A 25,782-nucleotide genomic window follows, 5' to 3' on the forward strand; every position below is an offset into this window, starting at 1 on the left:
AAGCAAAAGGAACACACCCTGCAAATCTAGAAAGAGCAGGGAGATCACGGATAAAGCTGAATTGTGCCCCTTTACTTGAAAGTGCCTGAACGGGACGTTTTCTGAACTCTCCTGCCTGGTGACTGATGCTGCTGCCACGGATTGGAGACCCATTGGATGCCCGTGAGGGCCCTGCCCAATCGCCAGGGTGGAGGGGTGGGGCTTGGGTATGAGTTCTCCCAGGGCTGAGTGGAGTAAGTCCCACTCCGGAGTCAGGTGCGAGGTAGGGGAGGAGGAAGGGGAGAGAGGATGGTGGGCACCTGCGCATTGGACTTGGGGGTCCTCCTTGGGGCAGCGGTGCTGGTGGTGCTGGTCTCCCCTCCGGAGGTGCTGGGCGTGGAGGAGCCACCAGGTGAGCAGACGTCCCAGGTTGGGGGGAGAGTAAGAGGAAAGTCCTTACAGAGTCACCTCCCCAACATCAGTGGGGCAGCAGCAAAGGGGCTTCTGCTGGGGCTTTCAGAGGAGAGGGCAGCATCGTCTCAGAAAGAGTGGCTCGGCTTTTTTTGGGTGGGAAGGAGAGTTATTTCTTTATTTACCTATTTATTGCAATTAATTTCTATCTCGCCATTCAGGATATAAATCCTTGCAAGGTGGCTTGCGAGTAACCCCCAATATTGCCCTATTAAGATGCCCCCAGACACCCCCCCCAGGCCAGGACAGCTGAGGGCAGAGCGATCCTCCCTTCGTGGCCAAAGGATCCCACAAAGAGATGCACCGTAACAAATTAGAAACTCCATAAAATTAATCGCTATAATCTTACAGCAGCATCAACGACTTCCAGCCACCCCTTCTCAATAATGAGGAAGCCCCCCAATGAAAGCAGCTTCCCCCAAGACCAATAGTGGAGGGGACTATGGGGCGCCCCCTAAATTTATTACAGAAAAAATATTTTCCCCCCCTGGTTTTTTGTACTCCCCTGAACCTTTTGGCAGACTCCGAGGCTGCTCCCCCTCCCGGATCCTTCCACTAATTGCCTACCCCCACCATTCGACTGGGGCTAGGAAGCTGCCTCCAAGTCTGCCTGCCTAGCTCAGAGCTGCCTGCACAGACTGGCAGCAGCGGCTGTCCAGAGTCTGCAGCAGAGACAGGCCCTCCTTCCCAGCCCTGCCTTCCGAAGAGGGGTGGGACTCTGACCCAGGGGCCCTCTCCATGCACAGCAGATGCTCCGATCACTGAGTGACAGTCCCCCAGGCTCTCCTTTCTGCCCAACCCACCTGCCCCTCCTCCTCTGGGCTGCCTCACGACTTCCTCCAGACTTCCATGGTTGCCCCCCCCGCCTTATTCACAATCATTAACTGGAGGCTTAGAGCCCCCTTTTTGCTCAGGAGCTTCTCTGAAAGAGAGAGGGTCCCTTTTGTTCCTCTTTCAGTCCTGGAAGGGACCTCAAAGGTCATCCAGTCCAGTCCCCAAGACAGTACAGGGGTCAAAGCGTTCCAGGGTGGAGGAGGAATCCAGCCCTCGCTTAAAAAGCTGTAAATGAAGGGAACCCACCCCTTTCTGAGGCAGTTTCTGTTTCCTCCAGGCAGGGAGCCAGCCTAAAATTTCAAGGGGACAAAAAAAAAAAAGTTGGCAAGAGGCCAGAATTTTTTCTGTAATAAATTTCATCCTTTTTTTGGGGGGAAAATATTTAGGGAGGCCAGAAACGTTTTAGGGGGTCATGACCCCCCAACCCCCACCTACATTTCTGGTCCTCCCATGAAAAGGTTCCTCTTGACCTATTTCTGGGGAAGCCTTGGTGTGAAGCAAAAAGGTTGGGGGAAAGCCTGGCCAGATGCTGTTGCCCCTCCAAATCTGCAGGGGAGCAGCGGCATTTGAGCAGAATGGCATTTGCTGGAACCGGAGTGTGTCCTGTAAGGGGAATTTGGGGCTGGGGGCTCCAAACCAGACTCAGTCACTGATTCTCATTCTGGACTATGTTCTTGCAAGCCATGCACTCTCATCGATGTCATCCCCAATCCAATATTGACTTATTTTTACATTAATACTCCCCATGTTCCTCCCAAGAGCTCCAGGGGATGTACACTTGGTTGCCCCTTTGTTGTTTGATGCTACCTTTAGAAACAGAAAATCACGAGCTCACTCGATTACAAAAAAGAATACTGAAATTTATTTGGTCAAATAATCCAGGTAGGGCAGCGCATGAGAATATGCATTAATAAAAACTAGCAATGGAGAACTGGGAATATGGGGATTATGAAGCAGTTAAATTGTCTTTGATTTCAGAATAGAGATCATGCGTTATTGAAAGCTGAGCAAAAACTTTAGAGTAAAAAGCTGTAGGAAATATTATGGGTTAAGGCAAAAACAATACTAAGCAAACATTTCCTCACATCTACACACACAGTATTTAAAGTTTGGCTCAACTACGTACAAAAATCAGCCCCTGGTTTCTCCCCATTGACCTCAACTTTGAGAAATGAATTCGTAAATAATCAAGTACAGCAAACCATCGATCATCATCTATGGGGAGAAAAGTGCTTTATTGTAGCAATTGGTTTAAATAAGGATCTGTCATTTCCTAGGAAAATGTGGTTGCAAAGTGTACCCCCCTCTTGGAATGAGCCTCTTCTCCCCCCCCCGACCTACCCCCTTCTTCTCCCCCTCAGAGCATTTCCTCTTCCAGTCGAAGGGCGAGTGCCACTATTCCGTCGCCCCCAATGGGACGCTGCAGCGAGTCCGCTACCTGGACCGCTACTTCTGGGACCGGCAGGAGCTAGCCCGCTTCGACAGCGACATCGGAACATATGTGGCCGTGGGCGAGCTGGGCGAGATCGACGCCCAGAAGTGGAACCGGGACAAGGACCGGTTGCGCAGCGCGAGGGACGACGTGGAGTGCTTCTGCCGGCACAACTACGGGAACTTTGCACCCTTCGCCAGCGCCCGGCGCGGTGAGCCCTTGACGGGGAGGGAGCGGTGGTGGAGGGGGAGGGGGCTGCTTTCCCCAGCCCTGTGGCCACCTTGGCTCTGCCTCTGAGTGGTGGGGGGCAGCAGGGGGCTCCGTGGCCCAGAAGACCCCACCCCAAAGTCACAGCAGTTGCAGGCACCTCTCCCTCCAGACACACCATTTGGTGGAGGGGAAACCCCTGAACTCAGATGGGCTTACTTCTGAGTAAGTGTGCATAGGATCGGGATTGCGCTGCTGCAGGATGCCAAACTTAAGCCAACGGTGTCTGGATCTTCAAGCCACGCATCCCTCTGATGACCCCAAGTGATGGATCGGGGGGTCAGCACCCCCACAGGGCAGCCCCTGAGCCAGCATGGGTCTTCTGGGGGTGGCACTGCCCACCTTGATACCTTGCAGGAAGCCAGATTTCAGCTGAACATCAGCAAAAACTTCCTTACTGTCAGAGCGGTAGGACAATGGAACCAATGACCTAGGGAGGTGGTGGGCTCCCCAACACTGGAGGCCTTCAAGATGCAGCTGGACAGACACCTGTCAGGGATGCTTTGATTTGGATTTCTGCATTAAGCAGGGGGTTGGACTTGATGGCCTCATAGGCCCCTTCCAACTCTACTGTTCTATGATTCTCTGAATTGCTTCGCATGAGGCACACTGATTTTCAATATAAAAATATATAAAATAGTTACATATATATAAAAACAAAACAACTACATATACAAAGACATTCTTGAACAATTATAAAAACAGTTTAAAACAAGAGGGCATACATAAAACCAATTCAAATCCCAGAGAGATCTTAACTGGGATAAAGATTTCAGCAGGCTTTTTTGAAAGAGGAATTGTCTTTTGCAGGCGCCCAGAAGGAACAGACAATGCTTAGTTGAGTCTGACTTAGGATGTAGTTGGAGAAATTTACAGAATTGTAGAATCATAGAGTTGGAAGGGGCCTATAAGGCCATCAAGTCCAACCCCCTGCTCAATGCAGGAATCCAAATCAAAGCATTCCCGACAGATGGCTGTCCAGCTGCCTCTTGAATGCCTCCAGTGTCGGAGAGCCCACTACCTCTCTAGGTCATTGGTTCCATTGTTGTATGGCTCTAACAGTTAGGATGTTTTTTCTGATGTTCAGTTGAAATCTGGCCTCCTGTAACTTGAGCCCATTATTCCATGTCCTGCACTCTGGGATGATCGAGAAGAGATCCCAGCCCTCCTCTGTGTGGCAACTTTTCATGTACTTGAGGAGTGCTATCATATCTCCCCTCAGTCCTCTCTTCTCCAGACTAAACATGCCCATAAGCCAACCAACCAACCATGATAAATAATAATACTCAGAGCAGATCCACCAAAACCCAGAGACTGGTCCATGACTCTACAGAGAGTATGGTTTAGTCCGAGGGCGGGGGCTGACCTTTTGGGACCCAAGAGCCATAGGGAGGGTCACCCAGCCTCTCTCCCCTTCTGACCCCTCCACAATCTTCTGTCCCCCTTGCAGTCCATCCCAAGGTGATGATTACCCCCACAGAATATGACTCTGTGTCCCACAATGCTTTGCTAATTTGCGACGTGGCCGCCTTTTACCCCACGAAGATCGAGATCAAGTGGTTCAGGAATGGGGAGGAGGAGACCAGAGTGTGGACCACAGACCTCACCCGGAATGGGGACTGGACCTTCCAGATCCAGGTGATGTTGGAGGTGCAGCCGGAACGTGGAGATGTCTACACCTGCCAGGTGGAGCACGCCAGCTTCGAGGGCCCCATCACCGTGCAATGGGGTATGAGATTTGGGTTCCTCCCACACCTCCCCAGCCCTGATCCATCTTCCCAGTGCCCTGGCATGGAGGCAGACTCCTGCTGGAAGAGTGGAGCATCCTGGGACTGCGAGGGGCTGATCCCAAGCCTGCCTGTTCTCCCGCTAGGCCTTCTGTGTGTTATTTCCTTCCTTTTCTTTCTTCAGAGGCGCAGTCAGACTCCGCCAAGAGCAAGATGTGGACGGGGATTGTGGGGCTGGTGCTGGGGCTGGCCTTTGTGGCGCCCGGACTCTTCCTCTGCATGAAGAACAAGAAAGGTGGTGAGGGCAGTACCAGGGGAGGCAGCGGGTGAGAATTGGACCTGCCCAGAGACTGTCCTCCTCTCCTTTGGAACAACATTTGGAACGATATTAAAGGGCCCTGCAGACAGCCTCTCTATCACGCATCCTTGATTATTTCTGCTCCTGATGCTATCGAGGAGGTCACAAGCGATCCAGCTTCCGATACTCTTTCTCCCTGCGAAAGATGTGGGGCCATCACACTCCTTAGTTCCCAGCCAGTGCATGTCCCGTAACTGTTGGAAGTGGGGCAAGAGCAACTCCTGTTTTGTTCTTTTGTCTATGTTCCAGAGCTAGGGTCCTCCAGATGGATAGGCTGGATTACCTTTACCTGTGGTGCTCTGACTGACTTCCTTCTGTCGCTAGACTGTGATGTCTTTAGGGAAGCTTACCTGCCCCTCCTCTTTCCGCCCTTTCCATTCCTTTGTCCTCCGACTGGACTCCAGGAGAGAGGAGACATCCCTTTGTCTCTGCTCTCCCCAAGCCATGAGGCTAACCCCTACACCTGGAAATTACACCTCCAACTTAGTTAGTTAGTTAGAACTAGGTTTGCTTTGCTATCTACAATGTAGTCCTCTAAATAAAGTCACTTTTCTTATTTTACTGTCTCAAGTCTCAGTGATGCTGATGCAGGGTAAAAGCCTGCTTTCTTAGGCAAACGCACGCACACGCTGGCACACTCGCATTTCAACATCTGCTGTTACTCTGCTGCTGTGCTGCTTTAAACAAATTTAGCACACAAACACACAGTGACAGTGCAGAAGCCACTTTTTCTCTATCTTGCAAGTGGCTGTGTCTTCTGTGGCTGAGAGGACGGGGGGGCTTTGGGGGGGGCAGAAGAAGGCTGAAGAGGAACGATCACAGCAAAAACAAAAGCCACTCTGCAGCCTCAAGAGCACCACCTCTGGTTTACCTTTTTGGAGGTGGGTGAGAAGGGAAAGGAGGACTCCCCTTGATGCATTTGCTGCATTTAACTTGTTCACTTCCTGATTTCACAAAGCTTTATTTTTTTATTTTCATGTTTATTCTGCACATCTCTTGTACAGATGGCTGCCCCTGTGTGAGCCTTTAAACCTTCACTCATTAAACAACAAAGAGTGTTGTGACACTTTACTATTGCCATCTTTAATGCAGAGGTTGGGAATATCAAGGTAGGGGAAGGGGGCAAATGTGGCCCTCCAAGCCTGCCCATGTGGCCCCTGGGACTCTCCCCAGGCCACACCCCCTTCTGGCCCTCCTCCTCCCAAATGTTCCTGCCTGGCTGGGATGTGCCCTTCAGCTCTGTCAATGCCTGGCTTCCCCTTGTGGGGAGGACTGATGGGGGAGAGCATTTGTGGAGAAAGGATCCTTTTGGGGGAAGGGAAAATGTTCCTCCTGTAAGGTGCCCCTCGTCTCTGCAGCAAGAACAACTAGCTCGGCCACCCCTTCCAAATTGCCCCAGAGGTTTCCCAAGGATTGCGCTTGTGTGATGGGGGTGGGGGGAGACGAATATCAGAGAGGGTGCAGAGTCAAAGCCACATTCCACAAAACATCATAGCCCTGTCTGGTCATTCCCAGGTCAGATGCATGAGGAAAGGGGGTGCACTGCCACCCCCACGAGAAGCTTGTTGATCTCAAGCTGAATATGAGTCAACAGTGTGATGTGGCTGCAAAAAAGGCAAATGCTATATTAGGCTGCATTAACAGAAGTATAGTTTCCAAATCGCTTGAAGTACTTGTTCCTGGTTTGGCCTCAACTTGAATACTGCATCCAGTTCTGGTCTCCGCACTTCAAGAAAGATGCAGACAAACTGGAACAGGTTTACAAGAGGGCAACAAAGATGACCAGGGGACTGTAAACAAAGCCCTATGAGGAGAGACTGAAAGAACTGGGAATGTTTAGCCTGGTTACGTCCCAAGAGTCTAGAATTACCCAGGTGCCCCCACACATATTGGGGGAGAAAGGAGGCCTTGGGCAATGATCCTTGCAACGATGATCCCAGCAACTTCTCCCTGGAACTCCACAGCGGATGGGTTGGTCCCCAAAAGCTGGAAGTTTGACAAGTGCTGATCCAGAGGAAAACGGTGAGAGAGAAAATTGGGGGTGGCCTAAACTTTGCAAGTCTGTTTGCGCCTTTGATCTCCCTCTTCCCTAGAGAAATGCTCCTCCAAGCCTGCAAAAGTGACACGTTTTGTGTCTCTGAGCACATGGTGAGTGGTGGCAACACCAGCAATCACAGAAAAAAGACATATGCTGTGCTGATCGTATTTTAGCAGGGAGGAAGCAACAATATATAGTTGATATAGTTCAGATACTCACTTTAAATATGTTTGATTTACTCTGCAATTTTACTGAAGTTTCCTTTAGTAAATCACCTTCTTTTGCTTCTGTTTCTGTGAATATGTGAAGTACAGCAACACTTTGCATAATTTACACTAAAAAACCACCAAAAACAATTGTGGAATATTGGCACTGACATTTATTTATTTATTAGATTTCTATCCCGTCTTTTCTTCCAGTAGGTGAATAGTCTCCAACGGACATGAGGAGTGTCTGAGTTTGCACAAGATAAAACAGTGGGAGGTGAAATATATTCTAGGAAATGTCTAGGTGTGCTCTATGTTTTTAATTGACCATGCCCGCCTTTCCTTAAGTGGAGTGGTTTAAGCATAGCAGGCTGAACACATGCATCTTGGGCAGGCCAAGATTGTTTTTTTCCAACAGCTAGAGTCATTGTTTAAGTTGGAACATATTGTAATTAGTCCAATTTTGTGGTGGAGAAGAATGGAGTGGAGGGAAAAAGGAGCCAGAGGGCAAGAACATGGATAAAGGAGGAGGCGGCGGCAGCAGCAGAATGGAGTTAAAGAACTGTGGAGGTGAAAGATGACAACGTACATGTGTGTGTGTGTGTGTGTGTGTGTGTGTGTGTGTGTGTGTGTGTGTGTGTGTGTGTGAGTGAGTGTGAGTGAGTGAGTGAGTGAGTAAATACTGTGTTTGCACTTCTGTTGTGGCACCTACCTGTTGGAAACATCCAACCACACACCCGAAGTAAGGCTGAGTTTTTGGTGCAGCCTGGAAAGGTGTTTGTTCACTCTCAAGTCTTTGCTGGGCATTGATGCATTGAGCAGCCCATTGAGAGACTGACAAGCTCCTATGATCCATGCTGCGTTTATTGACTTTTAATGGCCTGTTGTGCTGCCTTGGCATTTTGAATGAAGGGTGGCATAAAATTGTTTTACATAAGTAACCAATCAAAGGTGGGAAGATGTTATAGGTATGACAGAAAGTAACATTAATACAATACATACAAGTAACATTAACATTAAAAGTAAAATTAATAGAGAAGTTGTATAGAAATGGGCAGATTTAGAGCCCCCCTTTCTTCCCCAGTACTGATAAACGTGGCACTCTTTTGAGCCTAACTTTTAGGGAAGAAAACAGTTTAAAGAATGAGGGTGGTTGAAAACTATTTTTATTGGTACAACTCAGAAGAAATCATGTCAAGGCTGTGAAATCTGTTGCTAGACTGAAGTGGGTCAGAGGCAGAGGGTGGTTAGTGGTTGTCATAAAATAGCTGAATATTTACAGAGTAATTAACAAATTACCAGCTGTCAGCAGAGGAGGAGGGGGAGGTCTGTCTCTGGAAATTGGGCTCAGCCTCAGGGTCTGGGGGGAGGAATGCAGAGTCCTTCCCCCACAATAATGAAGAAACTGTGCGCTACAGACTTGCAGCATTTGTCCAGGAGTGGGTGTCCAGACATTGACTCTGGATCCGAAGGGGAGGGAGGCAGCCAGGCAGAAAGAGGGCTGACCCACAAGTGTCTCCTGGCCCTCCTCAGACTGAAGACCCCCCAACTCACCCCTTGGCCCCAACCTGGGGCTGAAACACTTTCAGAGGGGTGGGGTGTCTAAAGCAGGAGATTCCTAAGAGGGAAAAGCCCTTTCCATGATTTTGGCCAGCTGCCTTTTGGAGGAGTAGGAAGAGCTCAGGTCTAATTCGCAAGAGAGAAAACTGAATGTTTATTTTGTCCATGGAGGGGCTTTCATGATGGTGCTTGTAGGACCCCTTGGAGGAAAGGGAGCAGGGGCCCCTTCCGCAACAGTTCTCTACCCTGCCAATGAACCTGATATCACTGATACGTAGTACACATTCATTCATTTTTCTTTTCCCACTATGAATGTTCCTAGGTCTGGTCAGACTTGTAATATGATGGAAGCATTCCATGTATCTGTTGCTTGTCCCCAATGTTCCAGGAAGGGAGAACTATGTTCCCTTCTGATGTTGTTGTGCTCCCAACTCCCATCAGCCCCACCCAGAATGCCCAGTACATTATGGGAGTTCAAGTCCAACAACATCTGGTTATCCATCCCTGCTGTAGAAGATTCCAAAGAATACTCCATGCAAATGCAGAACCAATATGTCTGCCTGCACAGCTGACCACTTTAAAATACAGATACAGGTAAGCAATTTGTTTTTGTGAGCATTATTCATTTAAAACTGTTGTACATATGAAAATTGGCCACACTAAATGCTGAACTACTAGAAAATTGGAGAGTCCTGTATAATTTCCATTTTCAATTGCATGCTCCAAGCAACTGTGGTTGATACAATGTATCATGCATAATGATGTCACTAGGGCCCGCCCTGTGACATCACTAGGGCCCACCCCATGACGTCACTAGGGCCCGCCCCCATTTTCTCAGGTTTTTGAATGGCTCCGACCTGGCAACCCTATGCTTGTTAGAATTATGCAAGGAACCTAAGTAAAGGTGTTTGGACCAGTCTTCTGGTCCCTGCACAGAGGAATCTAACAAGGAAAGGAAAGGGGGGTTCAGGCTAACCTAAGTTGTTCCCTCGAAGCCTTTTTTAAAAAAATGTGCATTGCATTTTTGTTTTTAATATGGAGGTCACCGGCCAGAAAGGGACTTCCCGCCTCCCCTCGCCCTCTGTGCAATGCAGCTGAGGAGCTTCAGTCACTTTGCTCCTTAAGGGTTGACAAAGGACAACGGAGCGGAAGGCAAGCGCGCAAAGGAGGAACTTCCCTTTCCTGTCCCGCCTGTTTGCGAGAAATGCAGGCTGGAAGCGCGGAGCCTTCTTTGTGCGCAGCGATGTTGGCGAGCGGGGTTGCAAGGGGGGAGCCTGGAGACAAAGGTAGGCAATTGGGGGCGGGAGGGAGGGTGGGAGAAGGCGAGGACCCCCCTGAAGCGCCCCCTCCCCGCAGACCCTCCAGATCGGAGGCTGCAGCTCTGCCCCTCCAGTCTGCCTCTCCCCTGGGCTGGGCTGGCTGTGGTGGGGCCGGATCGAAGCATCCGTCGGAACATCTGTGGGTCTGAGGATGAATTTCGTGGCCTTCAGCTTGGAGATGGAGGCGCCCCATAATTGGAACACAGCTAAGGAGACACCAGCGAGCTAAAAGGCCGGTTCTTCGTGTGTCCTCAGTTGTCCTTTAGCTCAGCTGTGATAGTTGAACAGTGAGGTTACTCTTTCAATACTTGCACTCTGCCAGCCCTCCCCAGTTTCCTATTCTGTTAGAATCAAGGTTGCCGTTTAATTCAGGAAAGCAAAAACGTGGCCCTGCCCGGTAGCCTGGCAGACAAACTGTTTAGCGAATGACTTTTTCCTGCAACGGGTGCAAATTGGTGGGAGCTACTTCCTGCTCCCTCTTCCTACACCAGGTGTAAGTTCCCTACTAAATCAGAGGTATCATCCACTTTCTCCACACCACGCACCTTTCTGGCACATCCACAGTGTACATTGAAAGCATACAATAGTAAAAATAAAATTTTATTTAGCAGACGCCCGTCTGTCCGACTAAACGGACACTCTGGGCGACGTACAATATAAAATAGAATATAAAATACAATCTCCTCATATACATAATCATCACATTATTAATATCATAACATCTCATCTGAAGACCATCTTACGTTAATACAGTGTAAGACCGAACCCACCCCAGAGATCCCATAGGCCTGCCTGAAGAGCCAGGTCTTCAAGGCTCGGCGAAAAGTCAACAGGGAGGGGGCATGCCGAAGGTCAAAGGGAAGTAAGTTCCAGAGGGTGGGGGCCACGATCGAAAAAGCCCTCTCCCTGGTCCGCACCAACCTAGTTGTCTTATTCGGTGGGACCGAGAGAAGGTCCTGTGAGGCTGATCTTGTTTGGCGGCATATTTGGTGATACTGGAGGCGCTCCTTCAGATAAACTGGGCCGGAACCGTATAGGGTTTTAAAGGTTAAAACCAACACCTTGAATTGGGCCCGGTATACAACTGGCAACCAGTGTAATTCAATCAACACTGGGGTGATATGATCGCGGCGGCGGGTCTGCTTTATTAAGCATGCCGCCGCATTTTGTACCAGCTGGAGTTTCCGGACCGTCTTCAAGGGTAACCCCACGTAGAGCGCATTACAGTAGTCTAGTCGAGAGGAGATCAGGGCATGTATCACTCGTGGGAGCAGATGTATGGGAAGATAGGGTCGCAGCCTCTGTACTAGATGAAGTTGGTACCAAGCTGCCCGGCTCACTGCAGAAACCTGAGCCTCCATAGACAGCTGGGAGTCCAAGATGACCCCGAGACTGCGGACCTGGTCCTTCAGGGGCAAACTCACCCCATTAAGTATCAGGTCAAAATCACCCAACCTTCCCTTGTCCCCCACTAGTAATACCTCGGTCTTATCGGGGTCCAGCTTCAGCCTGTTCTCTCCCATCCATCCACTTACAGACTCCAGGCACTTGGACAAGGTATCCACAGCCAACTCTGGTGAAGATTTAAATGAGAGATAGAGCTATATGGCTTCCTCCAAAGAGTCCTGGGAGTTGCAATTTATGAAGGGTGCTGGGAATGTAGTGCAGTGAGAAAAAACTATTATCCAGGATTTGTTGGGGGAAGCCATGTGCTTTACATTTGTGTTGAATGTGCTTTAAATGTCTGGTGTGATCATACACTTCTATCGTGTGTCCTCTAAGCCTTTTTTCTACAGCAAAAATCCCCAAATGTTGCCACCCTTGATCATTTTGGTTGCCCATTTCTCCACCTCTTCCACCCCTAGAATGTTATTTTTGTGGTCAGGCAACCAGAACTGCAGACAGCATTCCAAGTAGGGTCACATCTTAGATGTGTATAATGGTGTTATGATATTGGTAGTTTTATTTTCAAACTGTGTCTTAATGATCCCTCACATGGAATTCACCAATTTCTTAGCTATAACATCAGTATCTTAATTGAGGCATCCGCTATGACCTCAAGGTCCCTCTCCTGTCAGTCACCACCAGTTAAGTTCAGATTTTTCACTTCTGTGCATCACTTTACACATCACTTTACGCTTGCTTACTTTTTCATCCAACAAATGTTTTATGACGTTTTACTCCCCTATGCTGTAACCTCTTGGGGAGGGTATATAATCTGGACTCTTTCAATAAATGAGGTTCCCACCTCTGAAAGGCATCTTTCTGGATGGATTGGGACCCCTTTGCAAATGTATATTCTGTTGTTGTGTTTTCCTGAGGCCTCTGGCAGTGGGGATAGATCGCTCAACTCTGCACTCTCCCGGGGTGAACGAGAGGTGAGTAGGTTGTGACAGCTCATGGTTGGGTTTGGACCTAACACATTTAATTGCATTTGCTCTTTAATACCCAAGCCTGCTTGGAGAGTTCATTTTGGAGATCCCCACCATAATGAGAAGACATGATTCACTAGAAAAGATAATAATGCTTGGAAAAACAGAAGGAAGTAGAAAAAGAGGAAGGCCAAACAAGAGATGGATTGATTCCATAAAGGAAGCCACAGACCTGAAGTTACAAGATCTGAACAGAGTGGTTCATGAGATATGCTTTCGGAGGTCACCGATTCATAGTGTCGGCATAAGTCGTAATCAACTTGAAGGCATGTAAGAACCACTACAAAACCATCCCTCTTTATTTTAATCACCCTGAACTTAATATCAACAGTAAAGTTGGTTACCTCACTTCTCACCCCAAATCCATGTCATTTAGAAACAAGTTTAAAAGCACAGGTCCTAATCCTGATGATTGTCAGGAGGGCACTTCTTACATCCCTCCACTGGGAGAACTATTCATTTATTCCTGCTTTCTCCTTCCTGATCTTTAAACACTTCCTGATGCATGAGAGCAGCGGCGTACCTAGCGTATTTGACACCCTGAGCGGATCATTTTTAACACCCCTCTCCTCTATACAACAAAATTATTTTCAGTAATAATCATGAAATGAAATAAATAATAATAATGGCTAGAAAAGAAACACAGACAGTGATAATTTTATTTTATTGAACTTCGTATATACAATCGTGCCAGTAAATTTTTAAAAAATAAAATAAAAAAATTACAGTACAAAAAAGGGAAAAAGTAATGGACTAATACTTTTTAATTACATTAATGTATTTTTTTTTTAAAAAGGGGGGGGAACCTCCAAATTGGTCTGTCGCAGTAATGAATGATAACATTAGTTTCCAAGCCTTAACATCTGCAAATCTGTCCATGACTTCATCAAAATAATAAAATTTAAAAAATCAGAATGAGATGCCTCCTGTCAGCTCTTCTGCTTTTGTATCCTGTGTCCATGATCTTGTCCAGCTCCACAACAGACACAAAAGCAAGAGGGTGAAGGAAAGATGTTCCCATCTCATTCTGGAGAATTTTTTTAAAAAGCTGAATAAGACCTCCCCACCCCTCACCCCCACTGGCAATCTCTGGCAAATGTAGCACACTAAAGGTATCTCACATCTGGCTTTGCCCTTCGCTCTGAGGGATTTCATCTTATAGATTGGCTAAACTTGACACACACATCAGGGGCTAAGCCAGCCACAAGTACCTCAGTGTTTTATTCTCTTTGGACCCCCAGAGCAACAAAAAAGACATTGCTCTAGGCTGCAGCAATAAATGCAGATATGTTGGCAATTTAGTTTCAAGGGACAAGAAACCCCAATCTTAAGGGTTGGTTTGTTTTCATATGCAGGAGGAACAGGGGGAGAACAAAGACCAGCGCCCACCTAGTCAGTGTTTGGAGCATCTTTCCATTTACATGGCCCTCTAATATGCCCTGAAGAGAGAGGGCTACTAACCAGCACCAGGTGGCTCCCTGACCCAACAAAAGCCACTCAAAATGGTGCTGAATCTAGGGAAATGCTGCTCCTCTGCTAGGAGGCCACATTTGAAGTAATACTTTCCATTTAAAAATGCCGTGCTTCAAGAGTGACCAGATGAGCATGGCATGGGGCATAGTGGCCACTTCAACTCATGGCACCATGTCAGATGTGCATGCTCTCTCAAAGATTCTAGATTCCTGCACACTTGTCACCTTTGCACTAAAACGACCCTCTCCTCTGCTGGGAAGACAGAAGACTGGCTGCATCAGCAAAAGAGCAAGATGTTGCTTTTGGTCAGAATTTCCTACCCACAAAGCTCCCCCCCCCCAAATTACACAGAGTACTGGCCAGTCTGATGCAGCTACACTGGAATGATACTTTAGTGCAGCTTCAGCTAGTTTACAGGCTGAGTTCTCTCACTCCTTGTGCCTGCAGATCAGGCCAAACAGCAAGCACGTTGGCACATTTTAAAGCAACACTACTTGGACCTACAGCTTGTGCCTGTCATATACAAGGCATGCACAATTCCTGCAGCAGAGAAGGGAGAAGAGAGGGCAGGCTTGGGCAGGGGCAAGAGGGTTGCCCTGACCTGCTCCAGTCTCGAGTCTAGACAGACAGGCTTGAGGCAAAGTCACAAAGAAGCTGCCAGCGGCAGCCCAGCCCCAGACAACACCGGCAGTGGTGAACTGCTTTTGCCCTTTTGAGTCCCAAATCCACATGTTTATGCCCTGTTCTGCTTTGCAATAAAGCAAAGAAGGCCTTTGCCCCCCTGCAATACATGTGCCACCTTCCTGGTGTTTTTCGCAGAGGGAAACCCAAGCAGGGCTTGCTATACACTTCTCCCCCACCCCCAGATCTCTTCCAGGTCTGCAGTGCTTGGCATAGAGTAGCGTTGCAGAAAACTGAGCCCCTCTCACTGTTAGCAGCCCACTCCACTTTGCCTCACCCATAATACGCTCCGTGGGGAGTCATGCAGCCTTGTCCGCCCGGGGCCCAGCTCCTTCCTTCGAGGCCCACCACTGCATACCCTTCGACAGTCTGGCAGGGGGGCTTAATGGCAGCCCTTTCCTCCTCCTCTCCTCGCTGGGGCTCCTGCTTTGCCTGGGCTCCGGGGTGGTGCGCGGCCCTGTCCAGGAGCCCATTGGGCTCCAGCTGCCTTTACGGAGCGGGCTGCTGAGCTCGGCAGAGCTGCGGGCGCAGTGCTCGGTGAGCCTGGCGGCAGCGGCGACACCTTCACTGACATGCTGGACAACCTGCGTGGCAAGTCCGGGCAGGGCTACTACGTGGAGCCTCCAGCCAGGAGACAAACCCAGGTGAGGGGCAGCAGCGCAGGCAGTGGCCATGCTGGCTGGGGCTGATGGGCGTTGTAGTTTTAAAAAGTAACTTTTCCAAGCTCTGCGAGGGGACAGGGAGACGACGGTCTGTACCAGAACACCCAATGCACCCCCTTATTGAGTGCACCCGGGGCGGGCCGCCCCCCCCGCTCCCCCTTGGGATGCCACTGCATGGGGGCACATTTCCTCGTATCCCATGATTGCTGTGTTGCACTCCATGTTTGCTAACTCTGTCTTTGATAGTATTTTCCACTACTTTTCCCGGAACAGCTAATAGGCCTCTGATTTCCAGGTTACCTTCTGTGTCCTTTTGGCTTTCAGACTGTAATACATTGGCCACTCCATATGGTAGCAAGTCTTTGGGAGAAGGTACATATTTTTGCTAGAAGATCAGCAGTGTCACATTTGGGTTGTTTTCAGACCTCTCAGGTAGATGCCATCTGGACCTGAGATGATTTGTGAACACTAAAGGAAAAGATCCCGCTTGCCACATCCCTCTTCAGAGTACAACTGGAGGGCAGATGATGTGCTTAAGGACTACACCTGTTCCCCTATAGTAGTCCAGAAATTAAATGATGTTGTTATTTTCCTTCAAGTCGATGTGGCTTCCTTTATGGAATCAATCCATTCTTCTCGGGCCTTCTTGGGCCTTCTCGGTGGCTGCCCCTAGGCTTTAGAATTCCCTTCCTAGGGAGGTAAGAATGACCCCCTCCTTGCAGTCCTTCCGCCGACAAGCAAAGACCTTCTTAGCCTTTGGAATTGAAGGCTAAGGATAGGGCGTGAAGGGTGCTGCATTGCTAATGTCTATTATATTATTTTTAAACTAGTTTGAACTCTTTTAGCTATATGTGTGTATGATTTTAATATTGGAAATAGTTTAATCTTATTTTAATGTAGACTTTGCATGTTTTTAATTATATGTATTTTTCATCTGGAAGCCGCCATGAGTTCCAGTTTTGGAAAAATGGCGGGGTATAAATACAGACAATAATAATAATAATCCATCTCTTGTTTGGTCTTCCTCTTTTTCTACTCCCTTCTGTTTTTCCCAACTTTCTTGTCTTTTATAGTGAGTCAATCAATCAATATGTTTATTGCGGTCAGCGACCCATACAGATAGTTAAAATACTGGCAGATAAGAACATACAATACAATGATGCTTTAAAACTAATAAGATAAAATAAAATAAAAATTAATAGCTGTATAGGGAATTTAAGGGAAATATAAAGTCCGTTTAAGTTGAGCTGCATAGACGAATTTTGCCACTGAGATCGTAAGAGATCTATTAGAGCCTGATAAAAGACAGGATAGCCAGCGCTCAGGAGATTTATTGGAGAACTTATTGGTGAATGGCCATATATAGATATTACGTTCCGACCAATATAGCGGGCAGACAAAAAAGACATGGAAGAGCGTTTCTATGTTAGCTTCCTTACATGGACAAAAGCGTTGCTCTAAAGGTATGCCCCGACATGTTCCTTCCAGCAGTGCTGAGGCTAGGCAATTGAAACGAGCCTTGGAAAAAGCTTGTCGGTATTTGGGGTACGTTAGGATGTCTAAATAAGGGGCATGCTTCAGGGGATTAAAGCCCAAATTATGGTACAGAGGAGAGCAGACTTTGGCTGCTGCTTGAGTTGTAGTTTGGATATCAATGTCCCTAAGACGGGACCGGATAGTCAGTCTAGCCCTTACGAGATCTTGAGAGGAGAGATATGCTAGTGACAGGCCTAATCTGGGGAGTTTGTCAAGAAAGGTTTTCATCCAGGTGGATAGGTGAGCGTCTTCCCAGAGGAGCACCAAATATCCAGATGGGCAATCATTCTGCGTAAGAAGATAGAAAGAACTGATTCTACTGTGGAGTTAAAGGCATTTATCCAAAGAGGAGCACCATATAGTAGTTGGGCAACGATTTTGGCTCTAAATACCTGAATGGCTGCCGGAATAAACTGCCCCCATTTATTGTAGTAGTAACGTACGATACTGTTGTGTACAAATTGAAACCCCTGTGTTAATAAAACTATAATTCACTGGTCTTACCTAAACCAGCTTAGGCTTCATGAGAAATAGAACCAGAGTGGCATTTATCTGACTTTCGGTATAAAATGTAGATTTATTTCCTTGTGACCTGACCCTTACCGACATTCCAGTGGCTCACATAATAAAAGCCGGATTACGCTGAAGACTCCCCTACTATGCATTTCATACCGTATATATGCTTATGGCTTTGCTTATTACTGTCAAAATGTTTCACACAGAAATGTCAAAGGCTGCTTTATTGTCCCTCATAGCTCTCGAGTTGTATCCCTCCCTTTTGATATGCAAGACGAAATAATACCATGTCTGTGTTTAAGTTAGAGGGCGCCCGGTTGCAATTGAACCTCCTCTTCCCATGCGCCTTTGTCCGTTCCTGCATAGTGCTTATCTCAAGGACATGTGAAATATGTAGACAAGTTGACAGTGCAATGTTTCCACTTTGTTCTTCTCCTGTACCCCTTTTTGTTTCTCACATACGTCCTAAAGCTAGGGCAGTTAGCAATTGTTTCTTTATGTTTTATGACGTGAACATGATACTGTAAACTTCGGGGTAAACCTATATAAACCCCCATCTATCAATAAACGCTGTTCCCATGCTCACCTGCTTTGGCTTGTAAGTATTGGGTCCCCTTTGCAAAGGCTTTGTTTTGTGTTGTTTGATCTCTGATAGTGGGTTCATTTTTACTCAGCTCCGCACTCTCCCGGGGTGTAACAAGTGAGCTGGGGTAACAGGACAGCTTGCGTGTTGGGTTTGGATCTAACAATTGGGGGCTCGTCCGGGATCCCTTGTGCGGACCCCCTTTTTGCCATTGCACCCCTTAAATTGATAACAGGCGCCACGAGGATTTCCTCGGTTATCAACGCGAGCGGGCGGCTTTGACAGTTCGGGGATAAAGCACAGTTGAGGAAAAACCCGCTATCAGACGTCATGGGAAATACAGAGGGTGTGCCAGTCAAGGACAGCCCTTTGGGAATTATGTGCATGCTGTGGCAAGAGGAAGAGTTGCCAGTGAGGAGGAGAGGTTTAAAAAAAGAACCGCGGATGACTGCAGTATCGGTGCCGGGTGAACGGTGGCCGAGGGATGGGTCCTTTGAAACCGTTCCGTTGTTGGGATTGCGGAGACGGATTGGGGATACCCACCCAGACCAATTGGAATTCTGGCTCCTATGGAAAATAGGGTCACAAAAATGGGACAGTCTTACTTTGATGGCAATAAGAACTCTGTCCATTGAGGAACCCCCTCCTTCTTATTTTAATGACAATACGTCAAGTAAAAGAACGGTCCTGAGCCGATCTATAATACCTTCTGCTCCGGATCCGCTCCCAGCTCCCGGGAGCAGAAATCCCACTCCGGAGAAGAGGTTTCTTTCATGTGTGTCGGATGATGACACAGATGAAAGGGAAGAGGAGAAGGGTGCCTCAGGGGGTATGGACACGCGCCTGCGAACAAAAGAAAAGAAAAGGCAGGAGGCAGAAGCGTTAGAGATGCCATTACTTGTACATGATCAGCCGTACGTAGATGCCCGAGGGGGCATCCAGCGTACCGAAGTAGTTGAGCTAAAAAGCTGGTTGGAATGGGATTTAAAGGAATGGAGTAGGATGGCTGGAACTTTTGGTGAGCAGCCAAGGAGAATTAGAGAGTTGTTGGGCAGGTTGTTCGAAAGCCACAATCCGACATACTCGGATGTGGAACATTTGCTGAGAAGGGTTCTGACAGGTGAAGAACGTAGCAGGTTGTGGACGTTGGAGACTGCATGGGCTGCGGAGGCAGCGGGAAATAGAGCTTGGTCGGACCAAGCACGGGTGGCTGCAGCGTGGGTAGCGGGAGACTGGACGCAGCCTCGCCGCGCCCAGCTGCAGACCGACAGGGATAGGCTGTTGACACACTTGGAGCGGATGTCACAGAAACCCCCCAACCAAGCTAAATTCATGGCAATAAAACAAGAAGCCAGTGAACCTCCCAGAAAATTCTGGTCGCGCTTGTTAGAGGGAGCACGTAGCTATACAAATCTGAACCCAGAAAACGTGTTGGATCACCCAACCCTCATTGCCAATTTCGTTCATCAAGCGCAGCCAGCGGTGAGGGATTATTTTCTGAATTTCAGACCCGGATGAGGGGGGGAAGCTGTGACAGTGATATTGGAAGTAGCGGATTTTGTGTGGGATAAGGACAAGGAGAAAAGTAGGAAGAAGGAGAAAAAAAAGAGGACTTTGAAATGCTGGCTCTTGCTATAAGAGGCCAGCCACTAAATAGAGGATTTCGAGGTAGAGGCAGAGGTTTTCCGAGGGGGCCGAGAGCCGGAAATCAGAGAGGAAGAGGACAAATAAGGAGTCCATGGCAAGGAGATAGGGCTTGTTTTCAGTGCGGAGAGTACACACATTTCAAGAAGGACTGTCCGTGGAGGACAGGGAACGTGCAACACATTTCTAACAACCCTTCTTACCCAGATTTCACAGGTGCGCAAGCGGATTACCCACCTCCACCCCCTCCCGTTGTCCAACAGACGCCGGCTTCATGGGATCAGTACGGAGGGCGCCCAGCAAACCAACAATGACTAACTGTGGAAAGGGAGGGGGCAGGATCCGGTCTGATGAATCTGATGTCTTTAGCAGGGATGTTTCTTTCTCTCTCTCTCCCAACTCAAGAACCCAGACTGTCCCTAAACGTGCAAGGACAAGCGGTGACCTTTCTGGTAGATACGGGAGCTACATACTCCCTGATTAATGTAGCGCCAGGAAACTGGTTGAGTAAAGAAGTAAAAATGACAATGGGGGTAGATGGAAACCCCACGCCCATGTGCACAACACTACCGTTGCAAGTTAAATACAATGATAAAATGTTTAACCACGTTTTTCTCTACTCTGTTTCTTGTCCCATTTCCTTAATGGGACGTGACATGTTGTGTAAACTGGAGGCTACCTTAACCTGCACCCCTGAAGGGGTGGGCTTGCTGATGAGTGTATTAGGGGTGACTGCGGGTAATACACTTAGACACAAACATGCAGGAGACGGTTTACCGGGAGACCTTGCTGACCTGCCATCTGACTTGTGGGGCACGGAGGTTACAGACGTGGGGCTATTGCGATCAGTAAGCCCCGTTCGAATTCAGGTAAAGCCATCCCTCCCGCCACCAAACGTTGCCCAGTACCCTCTGTCATTAGAAGCAAGAGAAGGCATACGCCCCATAATAGAAGGCTTCATTGCAAAAGGAGTTATCCGGCCGCAGCGGACCCCCTGCAAGGTTCTGCCAAGACTTGAGGGCGGTAAACAGGTATGTGATCCCTTTGCACACTGTTGTTCCAGATCCAGTAACGATTATCAGTCAGATTCCATGGGACGCGAAGTGGTTCACCGTGATTGATCTCAAAATGCCTTTTCTAGCATTGAAAGGGTACCACACAGGTGTTTTCAGCACAAAGACAGCAACAGCTGGAAGCAGAGCTGCTAGAGGATCCAAATGTCAGATTTGAACGCTGTGGACCATTAAATCCAGCCACACTCTTACCCGATTTACCCCTGCCCCTCCCGGAGCATGACTGTGTGCAGGTCTTACAATCTACCCTACAGATCAGACCAGACTTGTCTGATGAGCCATTGCCAGAATCGGATATTATACTGTTTACAGATGGCAGCTCCTATTACCAAAATGGGGTAAGATATACAGGATTTGCGATAACAACACAGTGGGAGGTGGTGGAGGCGACAGCCCTCCCAGGACGATGGGGAGCGCAAGCAGCAGAGATTTATGCGCTGGCCAGAGCATGTCAATTGTCAGCAGGTAAGAAAGTGACTATTTTTTACCGACAGCAGGTATGCTTTTGGAGTTATACACTGTCACATTCATCTGTGGAAATACAGGGGGTTTACAACTGCAGGGGACAAGCCTATCCAACACTTGGAGCTTGTGCAAAAACTGTTACAAACTATTCTTGATCCCTTACAGCTAGCAGTGGTGCATTGCAAGGCACATACTAAGGAACAGGACCCAGTGACTTTGGGAAATGCCCTGGCTGACCAGACTGCACGCCGCGCAGCATTATTACCTATGAGTATGCCAACTCTGGCACTAGTGACCACTGCTTTTGTCCCGCCTGTATCTGTTTCAATACCCCCACAGGAAGTGAAGCAATGGACTGAACTAGGAGCGATCCTGAAACAACAACTATGGACCATGCCGGACGGCCGAGCGTGTCTACCCAGAGCGTTGTATCACGCAGCAGCAAAATGGTTCCATGACCATGGAGGCCATTACTTGCCTTATCAGATTCGATCACACGTTTCTGGTATGCCCCTGGAATCCAACCCGTATGCGGCGCAATAGTGAAAGCATGCCACATTTGCCAAGCCAACGGACCAGCTTTACCAAACAGGGCCCCACAAGGGGGTAGACCCGTGCCGGCTGCACCTTTTACTCAGCTCCAAATCGACTTCGTTGATCTCCCTAAGGCGGAAGGAAAGAAACATCTTCTAGTCATGGTATGCCCTCTAACAGCATGGGTAGAGGCATTCCCAACCACAAACGCTACGGCAACAACGGTGGCCAAAATATTACTGAAAGAAGTAATACCGCGGTTCGGAATTCCAGAGGTAATAGACTCAGACCGAGGAACACACTTTACAGGACAGATTTTGACAAAAATTGAAGAAGGTCTGGGAATTAAACATGTGTTCCATACCGCTTACCATCCACAATCATCCGGAGCGACGGAAAGACAGAACCGGGAAATTAAGACAGCGTTGGCTAAGTATACTCAGGAAACAGGCTTAAGGTGGCCTCAGGTACTCCCTCTCGTTCTTTTCCATTTGCGTACCCGCCCTACCCGGGCGTTAGGGCTTTCACCGTTCGAATTAGTGTATGGCAGGCCTCCCACAAAAGGGGGGTGCTTGCCAAATGTGGAGGTTTCAGTATTGGGGGGGGATCACATAACTGTATCCCAGTATCTTTCTTTGCAGACCAGGCTCCGGGAACTGTGGAAAGCTGCCGGATCCACTAAGACGGTACCCCTTGAGGACCAGGTGCATCCATACAACCCTGGGGACTTTGTTTGGGCAAAGAAATTCGTGAGGGGCGATTCCTTGCAGCCAAGATACACGGGACCACATCAAGTCCTGTTGACTACACAAGCTGCTGTTTTCCTAGAAGGATGAAAGTCGTGGATACACCATTCCCACGTAAAGCCAGCTGTAGTAGCGACACCGCCACCACCCCAGGTCCCCAAGATACGGTTGCAGAGGAACGAAGAAACCGGCCAGTGACAGGCGGCACAATTCCCGTTCCAGAACGCGGACATTGAATAAGACATCAACACAGAAATGCTCCAACAAACAGAAAGGATGTCTATTTACTTATGGGGGATGGCTGTGTTAGCTCGATATGCCTTACCCCTTTGCTGCCCCCCCAAACGTGAAGATATGTAATGATAATGATTATTACTACCTGAAAGACTTTGGACGAACAATCCCAAAAACACGGGATTGCCCAGACCCTTTTCTTTACGATGTAAATCAGATAAAGGAAGGGATAGTGAAGGCTGACATAGCGGGACGGTTGTGTCATAAAACAGCCGTTATCTTGCAACATAATTATACTGGCCGCTGGGTAACGCATTGCACCCAGGCTGAAATCGAATGGCCTATTAGACTTGCACTTCGATGCTGGCAATATCGACATATGCCTAATTACGGCTGCCCTCCAGAGGTAGACATAACATCTATAAGTTCAGAATATAACATGCTTACTTTCCAGGTTAAATATGGAACAACCCAGCCCAAGATGACAGAAAGACCAAAGTTTTGTGTAGGTATTGGAGAACCATCATGTTATGCATGGCTAAAAGATAAACTGGGCGCTCAGAAACCCATACAAGACAAGGTGACACAAGCTACACAAACCAGGAAAACACGGGGCGGGTTCAAACATAGAAACACTAAAAGAGGCGATGGGTGGGACGGAAATACTTTTGTTGCCTTAATGGAAGAAACAGCTCCGGAAAAGGGCACCTGTTATGTTTGTGCACACACCCCACCGCACGGACAGGCGGGAGTCCCCTTGACGGGGGCCCCATTGCCGTTAAATGACTATCTCTCCTTCGCCTCACATTCCAGCTCACAGGAACTAGAAGGGGGGTTGGTTCTTAGTGGGCCCATCGCTAGATCAGTATGCGTAGGCAGCGGAAGCCAGCCAGCGGGAGGGATGTTATGCGATGGCTTAATTTACTCTACAAAACCAGGTAATTGGTCTTTTATAAATGAAACACGAAAAGCAGCGGGTTTAACGTGGCTTTCTATTTGGCAGCATTTGCTACACCTGACTTTTGCGGACCACCATTTAGTACCTTTCCTTACAGATCTAGTGGATCATCAAACCCCAGCTGGACTCTGGTGGCTTTGTGGGCACTCAGCGGTAAGGAAATTACCAGTAACGGGCTCCTGGACCTGTACTTTGGGAAGGGTAGTTCCAGGACTCCGGGTTTCCTCCACATTGCCTACTCTGCGTCGCCGTAACAAAAGAAGCGCAGGGGAGGCAGTGCTGAGAGGTTTCTTTCCACAGTATGGCGCAGCCAAAACATACCAGGAGCTCATAGAATTGTCTCAAGCTTTTGAGCGTTTTATGAATGATTCGGCCATTGCCTTTTCGGATCTCACCAACGAACAAGGGCAAATTAGAACTGTAGTTCTCCTGAACCGACTCACAATGTCCCTTTTCAAAAAAACCACAGCCAACTTACATGGAATTGGCTTTGAGACTGGCTTGGCAATCCAAACAAGGTGATGCAGCTACCTGAGAGACTAACTAGTCTCTCAGGGCTGAAAGGGGGGATTGTTGTGTACAAATTGAAACCCCTGTGTTAATAAAACTATAATTCACTGGTCTTACCTAAACCAGCTTAGGCTTCATGAGAAATAGAACCAGAGTGGCATTTATCTGACTTTCGGTATAAAATGTAGATTTATTTCCTTGTGACCTGACCCTTACCGACATTCCAGTGGCTCACATAATAAAAGCCGGATTACGCTGAAGACTCCCCTACTATGCATTTCATACCGTATATATGCTTATGGCTTTGCTTATTACTGTCAAAATGTTTCACACAGAAATGTCAAAGGCTGCTTTATTGTCCCTCATAGCTCTCGAGTTGTATCCCTCCCTTTTGATATGCAAGACGAAATAATACCATGTCTGTGTTTAAGTTAGAGGGCGCCCGGTTGCAATTGAACCTCCTCTTCCCATGCGCCTTTGTCCGTTCCTGCATAGTGCTTATCTCAAGGACATGTGAAATATGTAGACAAGTTGACAGTGCAATGTTTCCACTTTGTTCTTCTCCTGTACCCCTTTTTGTTTCTCACATACGTCCTAAAGCTAGGGCAGTTAGCAATTGTTTCTTTATGTTTTATGACGTGAACATGATACTGTAAACTTCGGGGTAAACCTATATAAACCCCCATCTATCAATAAACGCTGTTCCCATGCTCACCTGCTTTGGCTTGTAAGTATTGGGTCCCCTTTGCAAAGGCTTTGTTTTGTGTTGTTTGATCTCTGATAGTGGGTTCATTTTTACTCAGCTCCGCACTCTCCCGGGGTGTAACAAGTGAGCTGGGGTAACAGGACAGCTTGCGTGTTGGGTTTGGATCTAACAATACTCTTCGCCGTAGTCCGAGCTGTCGAGACAGCCGCTCAAATATGTGGCGCCCAGGAGAGAGTAGTATGGAATGTAATACCTAGATATTTGTAAGACCTAACTTGCTCAATGAAATGACCATTGATTGTCCACCCAGGGACTGATGGGCATTTTGCAAATGCTAGGATTTTAGTTTTGGAGTAGTTTATGGTAAGTTGGTTGTCAGAGCAGTAGGTCATAAAAACTCTAATCAAACGTTTGAGGCCAACTTTAGAGAAAGAGAGCAGGGCCGCATCATCTGCATACAGCAGAATGGGGCAACTGCGTCCTCTTACTTTAGGAGAGTGTAGGTCAGGCGAAAGACATTTAGGGCCCAGATCATTCAGGAAGAAATTGAAGAGCAACGAGGCCAGGACGCAGCCTTGCCTAACACCTTTCGTTGTGGGGATCGAGTTGGAAAGACCCCCATCGCGTCCACAGCGGACACGCAGGGAGGTATTTAGATGGAGATTATGGATAAGGAGCAACAGCCTTTTATCAATTGAGGTATTGGCCAATTTAGCCCATAGTATGTCCCTCGGGATAGAGTTGAAGGCAGACTTTAAGTCAACAAAAGCAGTGTATAAACCACTTCCCAGTTGATTCCTATATTTTTCTGCCAGATGATTTAGCAGCAGGCAGTGGT

The 25,782-nt window shown here is 48.0% G+C and overlaps 2 protein-coding genes across 3 annotated transcripts; both read left to right on the top strand.

The window, feature by feature from the left end:
- Positions 1–231: 231 nt before the first annotated feature.
- On the top strand, positions 232–5,624 carry LOC133381869 (H-2 class II histocompatibility antigen, E-S beta chain-like). 2 transcript variants are annotated; one of them, XM_061621431.1, is made up of 4 exons: positions 232–391; positions 2,646–2,927; positions 4,434–4,712; positions 4,895–5,624. In XM_061621431.1, exons 1-4 carry the CDS (start codon positions 289–291, stop codon positions 5,038–5,040), a joined length of 810 nt encoding a protein of 269 aa, XP_061477415.1. In that variant the 5' UTR covers positions 232–288; the 3' UTR covers positions 5,041–5,624. The 2 variants fall into 2 exon arrangements, with proteins under 2 accessions (XP_061477415.1, XP_061477416.1); XM_061621432.1 differs by having other exon boundaries at positions 4,529–4,712.
- A 4,444-nt stretch (positions 5,625–10,068) lies between these two features.
- LOC133381852 (uncharacterized) lies at positions 10,069–24,990 on the top strand. The gene is made up of 2 exons (XM_061621392.1): positions 10,069–10,158; positions 22,432–24,990. The coding sequence occupies exon 2, from the start codon at positions 22,853–22,855 to the stop codon at positions 24,248–24,250; it is 1,398 nt and encodes a 465-aa protein (XP_061477376.1). The 5' UTR covers positions 10,069–10,158; positions 22,432–22,852; the 3' UTR covers positions 24,251–24,990.
- The last annotated feature ends 792 nt before the right edge of the window (positions 24,991–25,782 follow it).

The sequence above is a fragment of the Rhineura floridana genome, chromosome 3, assembly GCF_030035675.1.
Source record: "Rhineura floridana isolate rRhiFlo1 chromosome 3, rRhiFlo1.hap2, whole genome shotgun sequence".
Lineage (NCBI taxonomy): Eukaryota > Metazoa > Chordata > Lepidosauria > Squamata > Rhineuridae > Rhineura > Rhineura floridana.

Bases quoted from the DNA above. Each gene is read 5' to 3' on its own strand.
- LOC133381869 (XM_061621431.1), top strand. From the start codon at position 289: ATGGTGGGCACCTGCGCATTGGACTTGGGGGTCCTCCTTGGGGCAGCG. The intron at 392-2,645 runs GTGAGCAGACGT...TCTCCCCCTCAG, and splicing joins GGGCGTGGAGGAGCCACCAG to AGCATTTCCTCTTCCAGTCG. The intron at 2,928-4,433 runs GTGAGCCCTTGA...TCCCCCTTGCAG, and splicing joins CTTCGCCAGCGCCCGGCGCG to TCCATCCCAAGGTGATGATT.
- LOC133381852 (XM_061621392.1), top strand. From the start codon at position 22,853: ATGCCTTACCCCTTTGCTGCCCCCCCAAACGTGAAGATATGTAATGAT.